This window comes from Bos javanicus, chromosome 24 (genome assembly GCF_032452875.1).
Source record: "Bos javanicus breed banteng chromosome 24, ARS-OSU_banteng_1.0, whole genome shotgun sequence".
Lineage (NCBI taxonomy): Eukaryota > Metazoa > Chordata > Mammalia > Artiodactyla > Bovidae > Bos > Bos javanicus.
The window spans coordinates 561293-579372 of record NC_083891.1 but is presented as its reverse complement, the minus strand read 5'-3'; the positions used below and the strand labels follow the sequence as shown (position 1 = coordinate 579372).

General features: G+C 51.2%; 1 protein-coding gene across 3 annotated transcripts; it reads left to right on the top strand.

Annotated features, from left to right (window-relative positions):
- The first annotated feature begins 2529 nt into the window (after nucleotides 1-2529).
- On the top strand, nucleotides 2530-16845 carry RBFA (ribosome binding factor A). Of its 3 annotated transcripts, none has more exons than XM_061399474.1 (7): nucleotides 2530-2750; nucleotides 5049-5091; nucleotides 7242-7310; nucleotides 7895-8007; nucleotides 10723-10807; nucleotides 13123-13196; nucleotides 14313-16845. In XM_061399474.1, exons 1-7 carry the CDS (start codon nucleotides 2626-2628, stop codon nucleotides 14572-14574), a joined length of 771 nt encoding a protein of 256 aa, XP_061255458.1. In that variant the 5' UTR covers nucleotides 2530-2625; the 3' UTR covers nucleotides 14575-16845. The 3 variants fall into 3 exon arrangements, with proteins under 3 accessions (XP_061255458.1, XP_061255456.1, XP_061255459.1); XM_061399472.1 differs by having other exon boundaries at nucleotides 7242-7418; XM_061399475.1 differs by lacking the exon at nucleotides 2530-2750 and adding an exon at nucleotides 4675-4767 and having other exon boundaries at nucleotides 7242-7418.
- The last annotated feature ends 1235 nt before the right edge of the window (nucleotides 16846-18080 follow it).

The following is an 18080-nucleotide window of genomic DNA, read 5'->3' as shown; positions in this document are numbered from 1 at the left end:
TATTTGAGTCCATTATATAGACTGCATTAATACTTAGATGAAACACTTAAGGACTAGTCATAATACTTATCACCTGTTCAAAGTTTGCTAAATGCTTTCCTCACATGCCCACCTCATCCTCAAGGCAGCTGTAAGAGGGAAGTTCTGTTACCATTCATGATGAAACTGAGCACAGGTAATTACTTGTCCACAGTCCAAAAGTCTGCACTCGGTCTATGGGTTTCCCCGTGAGTTGTGCTGCTTTCAATCTTGATAAATTCTGGTAAATTGATTGGATTACATAGTCTTCCCTGACAGTCTAATCACTATTGCTTTAATCATTAAAAAAAAGGATAATTGGGCACCTTCTATGTGCCAAGTTCCCACTCAAGGGTTTACTTACTAGTGGGGGAGAAAACCAAGCAGTGCCAGGAAGTCTGTGCTGAGCGGGAGCAAAGGAGTGGGAAGAGAGTGCCTAGAGCGGAATTACCAGGGGTGACCTTGAAGAGGGGTCTGGGGTGAGGATGCCTCCTTTCTGCAGCAGTTTGGAAGCTGTTTTTCTCCTCCACATGGACTGTCGAGCAGGTGTCACGGAAGTGAGCAAACGAATTAGTAGCATAGAGAGGAAGGAACTTGATCCTTCCTAGTTGTGCCAGCAGCGGGAGCTCTGCTCCAGGACGCTGGCTTTTCATTTAAACCACCGAGTGAGGACGGACCTTACTTCCCTGCTCCACATTTGATGTTCTGTAGCAAGGGAGTTGCAACGCCCCCATCTCTGTTAGCTCCGTGCGCGTGCGTAAAGTATTCCTTGCTCTGCAGTCTCCTCCTCCGGGTGTTTTGCGCGCTTCTCCAGCAGCAAAGCCCAGCTAACGCGGCACTCGTTGGAAGAGCGGCGGTTTCGTGGCTCGCCCTCAACCAGCACATCCTGAAGTCCCGCCCCGCTCCTCAGGTTGCGTCGTGGCGCTCCGCTCCGCACCTAGATATCTGGCCCCACCCACGGGCGCCCCGCCCAGCCTACGGTGCACGGTCCCCTATCAGTCCCGGCCCGACCCACTCCGCTGACTCGTGTCCACACACCCCTGCTCACTCGCAGTCCCGCCCCTCCCCGCACATGCTTCCGCTCGGCCTCCTAAGGGCCCGTCTACTCATCCCGAGACACCGCCGCGCCCTTTCGCCCTGCCCACAGTCTCCCGGCGACTCCCAGCATGCCCAGCACTTGGCCCAGAGCCGCTTCACCGGTTCCCCTAACGCGTCTGCCAGCCTCACGTCGCCTCAAGGCCTCAAGGCCTCAAGGCCATCGCTCCGCCCTGAGTGGCAACGCTCCACGTCTTCCTTGGCAACGTCGGCCAGCCACGCCCTAGTCTACATCAGTTCAGTTCAGTCGCTCAGTCTTGTCCGATTCTTCGCGACCCCATGAATTGCAGCACCCCAGGCCTCCTTGTCCATCACCAACTCCCCGAGTTCACTCAAACTCACGTCCATCGAGTCAGTGATGCCATCCAGCCATCTCACCCCTTCTCCTGCCCCCAATCCCTCCCAGCATCAGAGTCTTTTCCAATGAGTCAGATCTTCGCATGAGGTGGCCAAAGTTTCAGCTTTAGCATCATTCCCTCCAAAGCAATCCCAGGGCTGATCTCCTTCAGAATGGACTGGTTGGATCTCCTTGCAGTCCAAGGGATTCTCAAGAGTCTTCTCCAAGACCACAGTTTAAAAGCATCAATTCTTCGGCGCTCAGCTTTCTTCACAGTCCAACTCTCACATCCATACCTGACTACTGGAAAAACCATAGCCTTGACTAGACGGACCTTTGTTGGCAAAGTAATGTCTCTGCTTTTGAATATGCTATCTACATAGCCCCGCCCTATACATCGCCCCGTCTCGCTTCGCCCCGCCCCATGTCTCCCCGTCAATTTCGCTCCACGACACGTCACAGTTAACGTCACTGCGTCCAGCGTCTCTCGCCAGAGTGTCTCCTTGGTAATGTTGCCCGCCCATACACACGTCTGTCAACGTATCCCATCCCACATGTCGCCCTGCCCCGCGTCGCTCGCCTGAGTGTCTCCTTGGCAACGTCACCCCGCCCATGCCAAACACGTCAGCGTAGCACCGCCCCACACGTTGCACCGCGTCTCCTTGGCAACGACGTTCCGCCCACGCGCCGTTAACGTAGTTCCGTCCCCACGTCGCCCCGTCCCGTGTCGCTCCGCCCCACGCCTCCTTGGCAACGACGCCCCGCCGACTCCTCGTCAATATAGCCCCGCCTACATTTTTCTCCGCCCCGAGCGCTCCTCTCCCCGTCTCCTTGGCAACGTTACCCCGCCCACACCCACGCCCCTGTCAAAGTATCCTACCCCGCACACCGCACGGTTTAGCGTCGCTCCGGTTTACGTCTCCCTAGTAACGTCACCCTGCCTATGCCGCGCAAGCGTAGCCCTGCCCCACACGTCGCCCCGCCCCGCTTCCCTCCGCTCTACGTCTCCTTGGTAACGTTGCCCCGCCCACGCCTTGGTCTCAGCCCCGCCGCGTTTGTCTTCCTGCCCACCTCTCCCCGCAAAGGTCGCCCAGTCTGTCTTTGCCCCTCCCCACGTCTCCTCGTCACCGTCGCCCTGCCTTGCGTCGCCATTTGTCCGCAGTCGCTGAGCAAACATGTGGGCCGCTCTCAGGGGGCGGCCGGGGCTCCACTTGGGGCTCCTGAGCGGTGCCCGAGGTCTGCACAGCTCGCCTGTGTCCTGTGGCAAGAACCTGCTCAAGAAATTTGCTTCGAAAACCAAGTAATGTTCCCGAGTGGGGTGGAGGGCGTTGGGGCGGTGGCCCGGCGTTGGGGTCCTCAAGGGTGAGGGCTCCGCCTGGGCGCTAGCTGGCGCCCGAGCGCGCAGCCAAGTCTGAGCGCAGTCTCCGCGTGTGAAAGCCCACCCGTCACAGCTACCGTTTGCGGTTTTTCCTCCCTGCCTTTTTTCTGTACTTTCATACAGTTGTGATGATTTTAAGTCTGCTATAAGCAAAGTGAACTTTTAAAGCAAAGTGATGTTTACATTCCACCGTGGGTCCGAGGTTCCAAATCCCCGGATTCAACCAACCTTGGATTGAAAATATTCAGAAGAAATTCCACGAAGTTTTAAAAAACACAACCTGAGCTTTCCTTGCTGGCAACTGTTTTGGTAGCATTTACATGGTATTAGGTATGGTAAGTCGGAGAAGGCAATGGCGCCCCACTCCAGTACTCTTGCCTGGAAAATCCCATGGACGGAGGAGCCTGGTAGGCGGCAGTCCATGGGGTCGCTAAGAGTCGGACACGACTGAGCGACTTCACTTTCACTTTCCACTTTGATGCATTGGAGAAGGAAATGGCAGCCCACTCCAGTGTTCTTGCGTGGAGAGTCCCAGGGACGGGGGAGCCTGGTGGGCTGCCGTCTCGGGGGTCGCACAGGGTCGGACATGACTGAAGCGACTAAGCAGCAGCAGCAGCAGGTTACTTACCATACCTCTCCAACTGTTGGTGCTTGATGACCTCCACAGTTTGAGGAGCACTGGTTAGATATTTGTAGAATGCCTCTCTGTTGGTCCTGGTGTGATGTTTTTCTCTTGATTATACTGGGGTTTTGGTTTGGGGGGAAGACGATACATGTGAAGTGACGTTTTCATCACATCATCACACCATATGAACACATACATGGTATCAACATGGTTTATCCCTGTTGATGTTGGTCTTGATCACTGACTGGGGTCCTTTGTGTCTGTCAGGTTTATCCACTGTAAAGTTACCTCCCCCGCTCTGATTCCATACTGTCATCTTTTCGGGGAAGTCACTGTATGCCGCTCACACCTAAGGAGTAGTGTGAGTTAGGTTCATGAATTATTGAGACTTTTGATAGAACATGTGTCTCTTTTTCTCCATTTCTTGATTCCTATCAGTATGCACCCATAGGTTGGAAGCCATTACTACTTAATTTTGCTCCAGTTGCTCCAGCTTTGGACCATTGGTAGCTCTTCAGGTGGCTCCTGTGTTCCTTTGACATGCCTCATTGTTAGGGGTTTTGAAGTAGTTTTTATTTTATTCATTTATTGGTTGTACTGGGTCTTTGTTGCTGCCTGCAGGCTTTCTCTAGTTGTGGGGAGAGGGGGCTACTCTCTAGCTGTGGTGAGCAGCTTCTCATTGCAGGCTCTAGGACGTGTGGGCTCAGTAGCTTAGTTGCTTTGTGGCATGTGGGATCTTCCAGGATCAGGGATCAAACACGTGTCCCTTGTGTTGGCAGGCGGATTCTTAACCAGTAGACCACCAGGGAAACCCTTGAAGAAGTTTTTACATTTAAAGAAATTTATTAGCTCTTCTTCACTTTATGGCGCTACAGAATGCCTCAGTGCTAGAACCAGCCACTTCTCCGAGGAGCTCTGTCTGGTTCCTTCACTGGACACTGGCGTCAGAACCATGATCTGGAGCTGAGTATGTCATTGCTACTGGGGTATTTGTCTTTTATACCCTTTCAGCTGACAAAGTGAAAACAATACATGTTCAGGTTAAGCCAAGGGTATGTGCTTATCTATAAATGTTTCTCCATGTCACCACCTGTAGCTGTACAAAGTGGAACTTGAGTTCCTGCTGACCTCCATCTCTTATCTGCTGGTGCCCGGATGGTCCTCACCCCCCTCCCTTGATTGTCTGCAGCAGTCAGGAGCCTGGCTCTCCCATCTGCCTTCTGCTGACCTAGCTGTTGATGTGTGACCGTGTCAGTTGTTAACCAGATCCCAGGCAGCAGCTTTGTTGAGTAGGACAGTGCTGTCATGCATGTGGTAGGTGTGTTTTTAAGATCCCCTTTCTCCATCTTTGGGACTAGAAGCAGACTTTAGGTAAAACCTTGAGCTGAATTAAAACTGCCTCCTGTCTCTCCCTGAAAACCCATGCTGCTGTCAGGTGGATAACTAAATCTTTTAGAACCTCAGGAACTTAATCTGTATGTTCAGGCTTAGCCCTTTAGAAACAGCTATGATATCATAACCTGCGGTTAGCATTTGTAACCATTTCTTACCCAATTTGCCACTGTATCTAGCAGAGTTCTCACTTTCTCCCACAGGAAGAAGTTCTGGTATGAAGGTCCTTCCTTGGGCTCTCACTTGGTAAGTAGGAGGAGCAGTGACAAGCACTTTGGGATCTCGGAGGGCAGGAGGCCCTGCCCTGAGCAGCACTCCAGCCTGTGGTCTGTCCGCATCAGTACTGGAGGGGTGAGCCTGCATACACTGCTAACGTGGGGATTTGACCTTTAAAAAAATGACACCACAGTTTTCCAGAATGTCGTATCTGTTATCAGATTCTAACATGGTGACGTCCGTTCAGGTTGTGTGTGTGTAACACAGATATGTATAGGTATGCAAGCACTCCTTGTGTTGCGTTTCCCACATACTGTGATTTTTAGGGATTGAGGTCTGTAGTAGCCCTGCTTTGGCAAGTCAGTGTCAGCGTGTTTTAGCAATAAAGTGTTTTCTGTTAAGGCATGTATGTTGTCTTTAGATATACTGTTACTGCACACTTAATAGACTACACTGTAGTGCAGACATAACTTATATGCATCAGGAATCCATAGAATTTGTGTGACTCACTGTATTGTGATATCTGCTTTATTGTAATAGTCTGGAAGGAACCTGCAGTATCTCTGAAATACATTGTATGTGTATCATGGAAGGGTATGTAATGAATGGTTCCTTTTAGAAAAAAATACACTCTGTATACTAAAAACCCCTGGTGGCTCAGATGGTAAAGCGTCTGTCTACGATGTGGGATACCTGGGTTCGATCCCTGGGTTGGGAAGATCCCTTGGAGAAGGAAATGGCAATCCACTCCAGTACTATTGCCTGGAAAATCCCATGGACAGAGGAGCCTGGTAGGCTACAGTCCATGGGGTCGCAAAGAGTTGGACACGACTGAGCGACTTCACGCTCACATTCACATTCACTGAGTACACTAAAGCCTTAGGCTGTGTGGATCACAACAAACTGAAAAATTCTTAAAGAGATGGGACCACCTTACCTGCCTCCTGAGAAATCTGCATGCACATCAAGAAGCACCAGTTAGAACCGGACATGGAATAACAAACTCGTTCCAAATTGGGAAAGGAGTACATCAAGGCTGTATATTGTCATCTTGCTTATTTACCTTATATGCAGAGTACATCGTGTGAAATGCCAGGCTGGATGAAGCACAAGCTGGAATCAAGATTTCTAGGAGAAATATCAATAACCTCAGATATGCAGATGACACCACCCTTATGGCAGAAAGCAAAGAGGAACTAAAGAGCCTCTTGATGAAAGTGAAAGAAGAGAGTGAAAAAGCTGGCTTAAAGCTCAACATTCAAAAAAAGATCACGGCAGCTGGTTCCATCACTTCATGGCAAATAGATGGGGAAACAAAGGAAACAGTGGCAGACTTTATTTTCTTGGGCTCCAAAATCACTGCAGATGGTGACTGCAGCCATGAAATTAAAAGACACTTACTCCTTGGAAGAAAAGCTATGACAAACCTAGATAGCATATTAAAAAGCATAGACATTACTTTGCCAACAAAGGTTGGTCTAGTCAAAGCTATGGTTTTTCCCATAGTCGTGTATGGATGTGAGAGTTGGACTATAAAGAAAGCTGAGGGGCAAAGAATTGATGCTTTTGAACTGTGGTGTTGGAGAAGACTCTTGAGTCCCTTGGACTGCAAGGAGATTAAACCAGTCCATCCTAAAGGAAATCAGTCCTAAGTATTAATTGAAAGGACTGAAGCTGATGCTCCAGTACTTTAGCCATGTGATGTGAAGAACTGACTCATTGGAAAAGATCCTGATCCTCGGAAAGACTGAAGGCAGGAGGAGAAGGGGACGAGAGGATGAGGTGGTTGGATGGCATCACTGACTCGATGTTTGAGTAAGCTTGAGGAGTTGGTAGTGGACAGGGAAGCTTGGCATGCTGCAGTCCATGGGGGTTGCAGAGTCGGACACAACTGAGCACTGAACTGATACTGGAAACCACTGAATTGTACTTTTTAAGAAGGAGAATTTTATGGTATGTGGATTACATTTCACTAAGATTTTTTTTGAAAAATATATGTACTTGGCCATACTTTTAATTTTGAAGGGATGCTAGGTAAAATCTAGACGGGTCCAGGTCTGTAAAATGAGTATATCCTCATGAAAGCCAAGGTGACTGAGGGTGACCCTTGTTGTCAGTAAGGTTCGCATATAGGTGTCATGTTGGCCTTTGTGTAATGTTGGCCTTTCTTCTTGATGGAGACCCACAAGTCATCCCAGTTGGAGTTCCTGACGAAGAGCACCTCTCGGAGAACCCGGAAGGAAGACCAGGTACGCCTGAGGGCCCTGAACGGTCTCCTCTATAAAGCGCTCACAGACTTGCTGTGCACCCCTGAAGTGAGCCAGGAGTTGTGCGACTTGAACGTGGAGCTCTGCAAGGTAACCATGGGACCTCGCACCCCATCAGGCGCCTCGCGCTTGGGAGAGGCAGGAGGGAGGCTCGGTGTGTGCCTTGAGGTGTCGGGAGGAAGACGTGGGGGACAGGCACAGATAGTGCCTGGCGTTCTGCCTGGGGTGAGGCGGGCCATCAGAGGAAGACCTGGGTCAGGTGAGTGGTGGCCCGTGTGCCTTCCTCTCAGGGTAAGGACGGGGAGCTGGCTCCTGCCATCTTCACCCTCAAGGTGGAGTGGGTTCACCCAGGGAAGGCAGAGGGCACTGAGGCATTTCTGGGGTGGGGCAGGGGCTGGAGTCAGGTCAGGGCATGCGGGTGGCGAGGGCCTGGGGCCCTGGCACTGGCGCTGGTGCTGGGGGCGAAGCCAGGACTGCCCCTGGGTTAGTGCCTATCTCCTGACACCCTCTGTCCACGAGAGCCCAGGTGAACTGACAGTGATCTGGGGCGGGGGTCGGGGGCTCAGGTCTCTCTGACTTCAGATTTCTCTGCCTGCCGTGTCTTCTGGAGGGCGACCCTCTCCGAAGCTCAGAACGCACACACAGAGGCCGTCCTGCGGAGGAGCGCTGCGCACATGAGGTGAGCCTTCTGCCTGACCCTGCCTGCCGGCCGGTGTGTTCACCACTTTTGCTTTTAAGGAAAATTTTGTAAGTGTTTTCTTGAATTTCAGAGCAGAATTCACATCTTCATATAAGCCACGGGCCAGGTCAGTGGTTCTCTAAGTGCGTCCTGGTTCCCCAGGGACCCCTGAGGTCCTTTGTGGGGGGACGTTCATGAGTTTAGAGCTGTTTTCATGGTGAGGTGTGGTTTTTCTTTCTCGCTGTGTGGACGTTTGCCCTGAGGATGTCCTGGTCGTCACTGTGGCGTCAGCATGTACTCACGGTAATCAACTGCCAGCTTCATTAAGAATGCTGCTGCTGCTGCTAAGTCGCTTCAGTCGTGTCCGACTCTGTGCGACCCCTGAGATGGCAGCCTTGGTGAATAAGCAGAAGTTACTCCCTTTATTAAATCTACCCTTGGGCACATCTTTTTGGTGTCTGTGGTGGAAAGTGTGGATGAAGCCCTGGTGGTTGTGTTGGAAAAATATTGTGGTTGCTGATTGTGACCCGGAATACACATTTTTCACTTGGAAGAACAAGTGAACCAACTATGGTTATTAAGATGTAGGTATTTGATAGACATTTTCTCCAAAGTGAGTAAAGTAAACCTGTCACTTCAAGAAAACAACTGACCATGTTTGACCAGTGATAAAATGCAAGCTTTCAGTGAAAATGAGAATTTTAGAAAGCCTGTACCCACATCCGTGAGTTTGACAGCTTTGCAGTTCATAAGACCCTTTTGATGAGATTGGAGACGATATATTCTAAAGTGCATCATCATTCTGAAAATCTGTGTAACTTGGTAAATCAGTATTTTTGGAAATATACCAATGTATGATGTTACAAAATCACCAATGGGGAAAGGTCAATTCAGAGGGCAGGAGGATCACAGGATTTTAATGTACAGAGAGTGACCTGTCCATCCATCTGGTTTCAGATTCCACATTGCAGCCTTAAATAAACTACTTTTGTTGAGATTCTGTGTAGCATCAGAGAACGTCGACACCTTTCTGAAGGGCTGTTCACATACTCTTCCTTTTTCAGTTTCTGATCCGTGAGCTTAAATTTCCCTCTTCTTTTTTAAGCAAAATAGTAGGACAGATTGAATGCAGATACAGAGGTGAGGATCTAGCTGACTTGCATTACGCTGGGTTTTAAAGAAATCTGGAGCCAGGCAAGCAGTGTCACTTTTCTTAACCGCATTTAAAATACAGCTGTTACTTTAAATGAATTAGTGAAGACATATTTTTACATTTTTCAGCTTCACTTTCTAATGTGTTAAGTATTGATTGATGTAACCCACATGAACAAAAGGTCTTTGGTGTCCTCAGTAATTGTTAAGAGTATAAAGGGGGTTCTGAGACCAAAAATTGTGAGAACCATTGAGCTGGGTGGTAGGAAAAAAGTTACTCAGTTTTCTCCTCAGTCTTTAAAACGTGGAAAACCTCAGAACTGGGCTTTCTCCTCCCTTCTTCTCTCCTTTCTCCCTAGGCCTCCTGCCTCCACTGTACTTTCATTTTGCTTCTTAAAGTTTTTATTTATTTTTGGCTCCTCTGGGTCTTCGATGCTGCACACTGGCTTTCTGCAGTCGTGGGGAGCGGGGCCGACTCTCTCGTCGCAGAGCACGGGCTCCGGAGCACAGGCTCCGTAGTTGGGGCTCAGGGGCTCAGTTGCCCCATGGGGTGTGGGCTCTTCCTGGACCAGGGATTGAACCTGTGTCCCCGGGTTCTTGACCCCTGGACCCCAGGGAAGCCCCATGCTTCCTTTTTAGAAGATGAGGGGGTAGATGCTGAGAGCAGGGTCCTGCGGGTCTGGTGTTCTCCTGTGTGCTTGCTTCAGCCACTGTGCATCCCTCACAGTGCCATGGTCTCTGAAGCCGGACATCATCAAAGAGTGGTCAGTCACTCTCAGTTTTTACATTTCACAGAAAGAAGAAAACAAGAGATTTCCAACAAGTGTTGAGATAACAGCATCGTTTTCTGATTAGCTTTTAGGTAATCAGAAAAGTGGGGCTTCCCTGGTGGCTCAGTGGTAAAGAATCACCTGCAATGCAGGAGACACGGGGTCGATCCCTGAGTCGGGAAGATCCCCTGGAGGAGGGCATGGCAACCCCCTCCAGTGTTCTTGCCTGGAGAATCCCATGGACACAGGAGCCTGGTGGGCTACAGTCCATGGGGTCGCACAGAGTCGGACACGACTGAAGCGCCTAAGCAGCAGCAGCAATCAGAAAAGTCAGTTGAACAGAACGTTTCCCACCTCTTTGGATCGCCAGGCTTTAGTGTGAAGGTCTCCGCGTGACTGTACCAGCTCTGTCGCTGAGCAGCTGTGCCTGCGTATCCCAGAGTGTTTTCTGTGTCTGGCGTCTGGTGGTGGTGGGCTGGCGGCCACCCTTCTGTGGCGCTGCTGCTGGTGCCCATGAATGGAGGGACGGGACGCTGGCGGTGATGCCCGGAAGGCCATTCCAAGTTCACGTCAGACTTGATCTCAAAAGTTGCATTTAGAGAATTAAAAACAGTTGTGATGATGCATTTTATACCCCTGTTGAAACGTGGCCATTGGCTAAGGAAGACTTTTCATCTTTGAATACTGTGATGAACAAAACTCACGTCTCACCTCTTTGTGAGATGACATATCTGTTTCTGGCACCCCTCCACCAGATGTCACCTCAACTGCTCAAACCTTATTTTCTCTCCAGGCATCTTCTGATGTCGCAGCAGACCCTGAGGAACGTGCCTCCCATAGTGTTTGTTCAGGACAAAAAATATGCAGCTGTGATCGAGGTAAGGCTTTGGCATAATTGCCTCTTTACTGTGTCAACTTCTGTATGCGTAAGGCTTTACGCATTGTTTCCTAGTTGTTTTCCTTGCTTTAAGTACAGGTTTTAAAGGTTAAAAACCTGTTAACATACATGCATTTTTCATCTGGTGGTAGTTCCTTGGTTATTAAGGTGTCTTACACCTTCACAGGTTCACTGAGGAAGCCAGCAGCACTGCAGGAGGATTCGGCGGCGTGTTCACTGTGAGACTAGGTAGTGCGTAGGTCCACAGGAAAAAAGACCCAGTTGTACATTGTTGTCTCTCATTGTTCATCATACAACCTATACTGGAAACACTATTTGGATAATAGCCTCGTGGGTGTGTGGTTTCCTCGCTAGAAGGGGAGCAGGAGTGAAGGTGCAGAGCCGCTTGTCAGCCCAGGTGGGGTTTGGGCTGTGGTGTGCAGACCCCAGCAGGAGTCCCCGTGCAGGGCTGCGGGAGCCCAGCCTGTCCCGGAGGGTGGGCTCCCTGTTCTCACTGAACTGTTACTCGTCCCACTCTCTGTGGAGGAACATTTCATGGCTGCAAGGTGCTCCCTGGCTATGTGGGTTCCTTTTCAGAAAAGTCACTGGAGGGGAGGGTATATGCTCCCACCTGTATGCTTGTGTGTCTCTAGGGGGGCCTTTGTGCACTTCAGGCCTGTCTGTCCTACCACACGCGCCCAAGGGAAGTGCTGAAGGGTCGGACACGAGCCATATGGTGATGGTGGGTCCTGCACATGGACCCACCAAGGGAAGGTCAGGCCATGGCTGGCCGCATCGTCCCGCACTCTGTCTCACTGTAGTTAGGAGTAAAGGCTGGACCAGAGTGGGTTTCTGATTTGGGTAGGTGATCGTCAAGGGCATGGTCACTGCTTCCCCTGGCTAAGTCAGAGCAGAGTTTTTCAGACTCTGTACATTTTTAAGATTTAAAATCATCCATTGGTAAGCAGCTTGGATAGGCACAGAAATTTGAAATTAGTTCTGGATGAAACTTGGAGTCTTCTGTCTGTCTAATATTGGTTGCAACAAAAGTCGCAAGTAGTTGCTACAGCTCCAGTTTGAACAGCTTACTTTGCGTTCTCAGGATAGAATGCAGTCTTCAGGTCATAGGTCTGGATGTTTGAAAGAGGCTGAGTAATCAGCTGTGTCCAAACTGAAACCTAGGTAGTTCAGCAAAACTACTGGTACTGCCAGTGCTCACACTCAGGGGTGCTCAGCACCAGTGGTCCTACCAGTGCTCACACTCAGGGGTGCTCAGCACCAGTGGTCCTACCAGTGCCAACTCTCAGGGGTGCTCTCCATGGGATTCTCCAGGCAAGAACACTGGAGTGGGTTGCCATGCTCTCCTCCAGGGGATCTTCCCAACCCAGGGATCCATCCGGTGTCTCCTGCATTGCAGGTGACTCTTTACCACTGAGCCACCAAGGAAGCCCCACTTTGCTGATTACCTAAAAGCTAATGATGGTCCTGCCAGTGCTCACACTCAGGGGTGCTCATTGCTGGTGGTAGTACCAGTGTGCACACTCAGGTGCTCAGCACATTGGCCATCAGGAATGTGAGTTAACTCCCAGTTTTAACTCGAGGAGGCCTGTTTGTCCTCGATGTAGTATCGTCCTGTTCCTGGGTTTTCTGTGGACTGACTCGTGTCTGGTTCTGCCTCTTCTCACCTTGTGGTTTTAACAGCGTCACTTGTTGGTGATGACTTCATGTGGATGTCGGGACCTGGTTGTGGGTCCGGCTGGCTGGGCTCGCACTGAGGTGGGAGGTCAGGCCTCAGTGCCCAGCCTGGGTGGGAGCACCTGGCAGCATCAAAGCAGGCAGGCGAAGGTGGGGGGCCTCGCTGGGCCCTGCTGAGCAGCAGAGTACATCTCCAGCCTTCGCCCCTCCCACCCCGCAGAGCTGGAGTCAAATGCTGGGCTTTGTGACTCCCACATAGCCACGCTGGGGGCTTCTTTCCCTCAAGCAAATTCTGTGGCAAAATTGAAGCATTTTACAGAACCTCATTAGAAACCAGTAAGTGTCAGGAATTCAACTAATATTTAACTGGTTCCTTTGTAAATTTGACTAACATTTACACGCTTTAAGTACAGTCTTTTGAGAAGACTCGGTTCATTATCAGAACAAGTGTAACTAAGATCGTGGGCATGGGCAACATCAGGGAGGGAGCCCTGTCACGCAGCCGGGCCCTGAGGTGGCCGTGGCTCTGGGCAGCCTGACACTTGCAGTCCGTGGGCGCCCCGCTCCGCAGGCAGTGGAGAAGCACAGTTCTCCGGTAACCCACTGTCTGTTCTGTTTCAGGTTGATCGGCTGCTGGCAATTGCTGATTTTGGACCCCGGGGTGAAAAAGAAGACTTTGTGCAAAGTGACTTCAGGTGGTAACATGTGGACGTGTGTTTCTGATGTGGGCACACACAGCTATGGATGTACTGGGTTCCACAACTGCTGTATAGTGCTGCCCACCCCCAGCCCAGTGTAGGGGGGTGGGCCCTGGTTTATGCCCTAGGGTCTTGGCCTGAGGCCCAACCCAGGGTTGGCCCATGGCAGGCCACAGTGGCAGCCTGGGCCATTACCCAGCAACTCGGGGAGATTGTCAGGCAGGCCTCCGGGCCCACTGGAAGTGCTGGGGCCTGCACGCTGAGTGCTACTGGTTGCAGCTCATCCTCTCTGTTCCCTCGTGCATTTATGTCGAGTGCCTGCTCCCAGTAGGCCTGTTCTAACGCTTAGGGAATGCTGTGAACGAATGGCAGTGTCTTTGGAGCCTGCGTTTTGCTAGGAAGCAGTGAACATCAGGGTAGGCCTCTGAGAAGGTGACGTGAGGATTCCAGGTGAAACAGCTCCACCTGGTGTCTAGCCTGTGTCCTTAGATCATCTATGTGAGCATCACTTGGGCACTGTCAGGGCCTCAGGGGCCAGGGCCTACAGGAGCCAGCCTGCCAGGGGGTGGGGGGGCAACACTTAGACCCCTGAGCTAGGGCAGAAGCCCCGAGTGGCAGTGAGTCCCCAGTTCCAGCTCAGTGAGGAGCAGACCTGGGCGAGGCAGGTGGAGTGCCTGTGGGTTTGGAGCCCTTCCAGGTCTGAGAGTGAGGGGCGTGCTGTGGCCAGATTGGGGTTTTGAGAGGATTGCTCTGGTTTTGCCCTCAGAATGGACTTGTCTTCTCTTTTGGTTCATCAGGTAACTAAAGACCAGCTCCCCATGATTCTGTTTAGCCTAGTGCACTAGCCATGTTTAAGTGGGGAAGCAATGAAAATACACTTGATGTCAGCCCAGAATGTCTGCCTCAGGAGCATGGTGGCCTGAGCCACATACAGGCTCCGGGAGTGCTGGTCAAGAAGTGCTGGACTGGAGGCCGCTGGACCAAAGCCTGCTTTGTGCTGGCTCCACAGCTCCACTGCAGAGGTGGCAGCGCGGTGTGTGGGCAGGGGCTGATGGAGTGTTTGTATGCCATGTGATATTTGTGCCTGGTGTGACAACTCCCCTTCTCCCCCAGTGACCCCGAGGCCCTGGACGCGGCTTCGCCAAGTGATACCCTGAGCCCTGCAGCACACTTGAACCTGTGTGGGATTGACCATGAGGCACTCAACAAGCAGATCCTGGAGTACAAGAGGAGGAGAGAGCAAGGGCATGGGAGTGCCAGCCCCCTGTGGCCAGAGCACGTGGCTGACCTGAGGAAGCAGATGAGGAGGAGGAAGGCCAAGCCCCACGTGGACGATAACCTCTCTCCCAAGAACTATCTGCAGGGTGGGGAGTGACAAGCCCCTGGACAATCAAGGGGCCTCCTGAGGAGCGCGCCCCAGGGTACGAGTGGGGCTCCGAGAAGCAGAGCAGGAACTGAGGTGGAGAGAAAGGACCAGAAGGCAGTGGATTGTGACCGGCTCCGGGCACATGCGCACTGCCGATGCCGTCTGCACCCCTTGTACGGTGTTGCAGAGGAGGCCTGTGGGAAGGGTGTAAAACCCTCTTGGTGGATGGCAAGCGGTCAGGCCTCCTTATTTGGGATCCACGTGTGCACGTTTGCTCACGCACTGGTCTCTCCACAGCCCCCAGATCCGTGGCTGCCGTGCTCCCCTGGTCTTCCTGGACGTGCAGACTCGTGGACACTTGAGTCCTGGGATGCACCGGTGGCCTCTGTTCACAGAGGCGCTGCTTTGCCTGCTTCGTTCGCCTCCTACTGTAAATGGCTGTCCTCTCCGCAGTCGGGTTAGCGTCACATTAGTGCCTTTTGATGGAGATGTCAGTCCTGGCCCTCAGTTGCTGATGAGTTGTTCTGAGTGTGAGATTCTGTGCTGTGACTTCCAAAGAGAATGCGTGTGTTAGATGAGCCTCGTTAGGAAATAACCATCTGAGTCTGACGCAGAGAAAGTGTCCTAAACTTGGGGCGTCTTGACTCACCAGGTGTCAGCCTTGAAGTACTGGAAGTGCTACCAACCCAGTTCAGACGATCGGAGAAGGGTTCCTGTTGAGATACAGCAGAGACGTTTGTAGCGCTGCTTTCAGGGTGTGTGATCCCCCTTCTCATAACATCTCTTGGGAAGGTTGCCCGTATCCCAGCAGCAGTGGCATGGCCTGGATGCTCCGTTCCCTGTCCGCACCTGGGACGAGGGGCAGTGCCCGGCAGGGATGCGGCCCCCGCTGGAGGGCCAGCAAGGGTTCTGGGACACCAGCCAGCCACGTGGGTACCCGCTCTGGGCACATGGCTGTGGGCTGGTGCGTGTGGTGCCCTGGAGGGGTGTGGGTACCTGTGTGGTTGTTTCCTTAGGAAGGTGGGTGCTCACACAGACTCTTGTCCAGACCAGAGATGTCTGGAGGGAGGACTGGCCAGTGTGAGGACGTGCACGGGCCCTGCGCTGATGGGCGGTGAGGCGCACATGGGAGCACCTGCCTTGAAGGACTGTGGGTGCCTCCAGGGTGTTTCTGGTGCTCCCATCTTGCCAGGCTGGAACCAGAGCTCACACACGTGCTGTCGGAGGCTGGAGAAATGCCGTCTCAGTTCTACCTGAAAGTTCATGGTGCTGCTGTAGCCTTCGTGTTGAAGGAAAGCTGTGTCTTCTGCTGTAGCTTCCGTTGGGAGGAAGCCCTGCCCTGCAGCAGAGACAGCCCCAAACTGGCCACGACCATCGGGATGGCAGCAAGCTTCCCTAGACCTCAGGGCACCTCCCCTTTGTAGTCCTCCCATCTTTCACACTCACACACATTCAGACACACACTCAGCAGTGTCTCAGTGTGAGAACGTGCATGTGCACACACACCTCTACACCTTCCCTTTGTAGTCCTCCCAACTCTCATACAGACTCATACACTCAGACACAGACACAGCACAGTGTCTCAGAGTGAGAGCACACGCATGCGCACACACACCCCTTCCCTTTGTAGCCCACCCAACTGACACTCAGTGCAGTGTCTCAGTGCAAGGCTCTCGGTAGCCTTCCTGCCTCTGGGCCCTGCTTCCTGAAGCTCTGAGTCTTGGTGAGAGGAATCTTGCTGTTTTCCCTCCTAGAACAGCCGTGTATAGTGTTAGGACTGATTCTGTGCCCCAGGTGCAGAGGGCAGAAGGGAGGTGCTGTCACGTTCCCTGGGGATGGCAGCTCTGGGTGCCCACGGGCTCTCCTCTAGTAGCATCCCAGCAGCAGCTCCACTTCCCTCCCTAGAAAACCAGCTCTGTCTAACCAGGAGCTTCGCTGAAGATGCTGTGTGAGCAGCAGCTCTGAGTCAGCCGTTCAGTGTCTCACTTTACCCTCTGAAGTGAATGCAGGTAGTCTCACCAGTGTTTGAAGGCCTCAGAGTTTTCAGTAGCTGAAGGAAAAACTTGCACCCTACACTGTTTCATTTAGCTCTGCATATCGGTCCCCAGTTTTATAGAATGCAGGTCCCTGCTCCATTGTCTTCATTTTCAAACTGACTTATGCATAGCACCTCTCAACATGAACTGTGACATTATTAGATCCAGCTTATTAAAGTAAGCTGCTCTGCGAAGAATATGTATGGAAGGAACTCTGAAATGTTCAATAAAGTCTCTTCACTCAGCCCCAAACATAAAATCCCCTCTGTCTCCACTCTGCAGAGGGCCCATACACTGGCTTTGGAGAAGCACTTGATGCGGGTTCTGCGGACATGAGTCAGTGAAGTGCAGTGGAGAGAGGCCCCTGTAGGTGACGTGTGTTCTGGGTGGGTTGGGAGCTGCATAAAGAGCAACCAAACGTCATCACGGTTGGCGTGGTGTTGGCGTTCGTGTTGTGTAGACTGGTGTCTCCATTTCCAGAAGCTGAGCTCCTAATGTCAGTCCCTGCTCAGGCCCACGACTTGCAAACTGGCTTGCGGGCTGGATGCCTGCGTCACACGTTACTGGGACCAAGGAGGCTCGGGAGGAGTCACTGGCCCCATCTGTCTCCCATGCTCAACTACTGGGTCTTCAAAGCAGATTACATCAGATACACGTGAATCTTGGTCACAAAGCCACCAGCAGTGGGGTGTGGGTGTTTTAGTGACCAGAAAAGCAAAAGTGGAGGAAGAACCACTGAGAACTGAGGAAAATCATTGTGAAATCCTGCCTGAATTCTAGACGTAACTTGCAAAGCCTGGCAGGGCTGTCCATGTAACAGAGCTCATAATAGTATGCTAACTATTCTCCCCCCAAAATGAGGAGAGAACACTTACCAAATTATTCTAGAAGGCCAGTATAACTCCAACACCAAAGCCACACACACTACAAATAAAAGTGAAATCCAGTATCCTTTATGAACATTGATGTGAAAATCATCAACAGATACTAACAAACAGGATTCAGCAGCACATCAAGAGGATTAAACACCATGACCAAGTGGGATATATCCCTGAAATGCAGAAGTTCCAACACACGAAAGTCATCAGTGTTACATGCCACATCAACAAAGTGACAGGAAAAACCACATGATCTCAAATGATGCAAAAAAAAAAAAAAAAAAAAATTCAACACCTCTCATGAAAAAACACTCAACAAAATAGGAATGGAAAGAGACTGCCTTAGTATAAAATCTATATCAGAAAATCCATAGCAAACAATACCCAGTGGTGAAAGATCGAAAGCTTTTCATCTAAGGTCAGCAGCAAGACAAAGATGCCTGCCTGTTTAAATCGTTTCTTTTCAACATAGTCCTGAAAGTTCAGCCAGAGCAATTAAGCAGGGAAAAGAAAAGACCTACAAGTTAGAGAAAAGTAAATTGTTTGCAGATGATATCGTGTTATACATAGACTATCTTAAAGAAAAGAAAAGCTGTTAGAT

What these genes read in the sequence shown, in the direction of transcription:
- RBFA (XM_061399472.1), top strand. Translation starts at nt 2,626, where the DNA reads ATGTGGGCCGCTCTCAGGGGGCGGCCGGGGCTCCACTTGGGGCTCCTG. An exon ending in TGAACGTGGAGCTCTGCAAG is followed by an intron (nt 7,419 to 7,894) that starts GTAACCATGGGA and finishes TCGGGGGCTCAG; the next exon opens with GTCTCTCTGACTTCAGATTT. An exon ending in AATATGCAGCTGTGATCGAG is followed by an intron (nt 10,808 to 13,122) that starts GTAAGGCTTTGG and finishes GTTCTGTTTCAG; the next exon opens with GTTGATCGGCTGCTGGCAAT.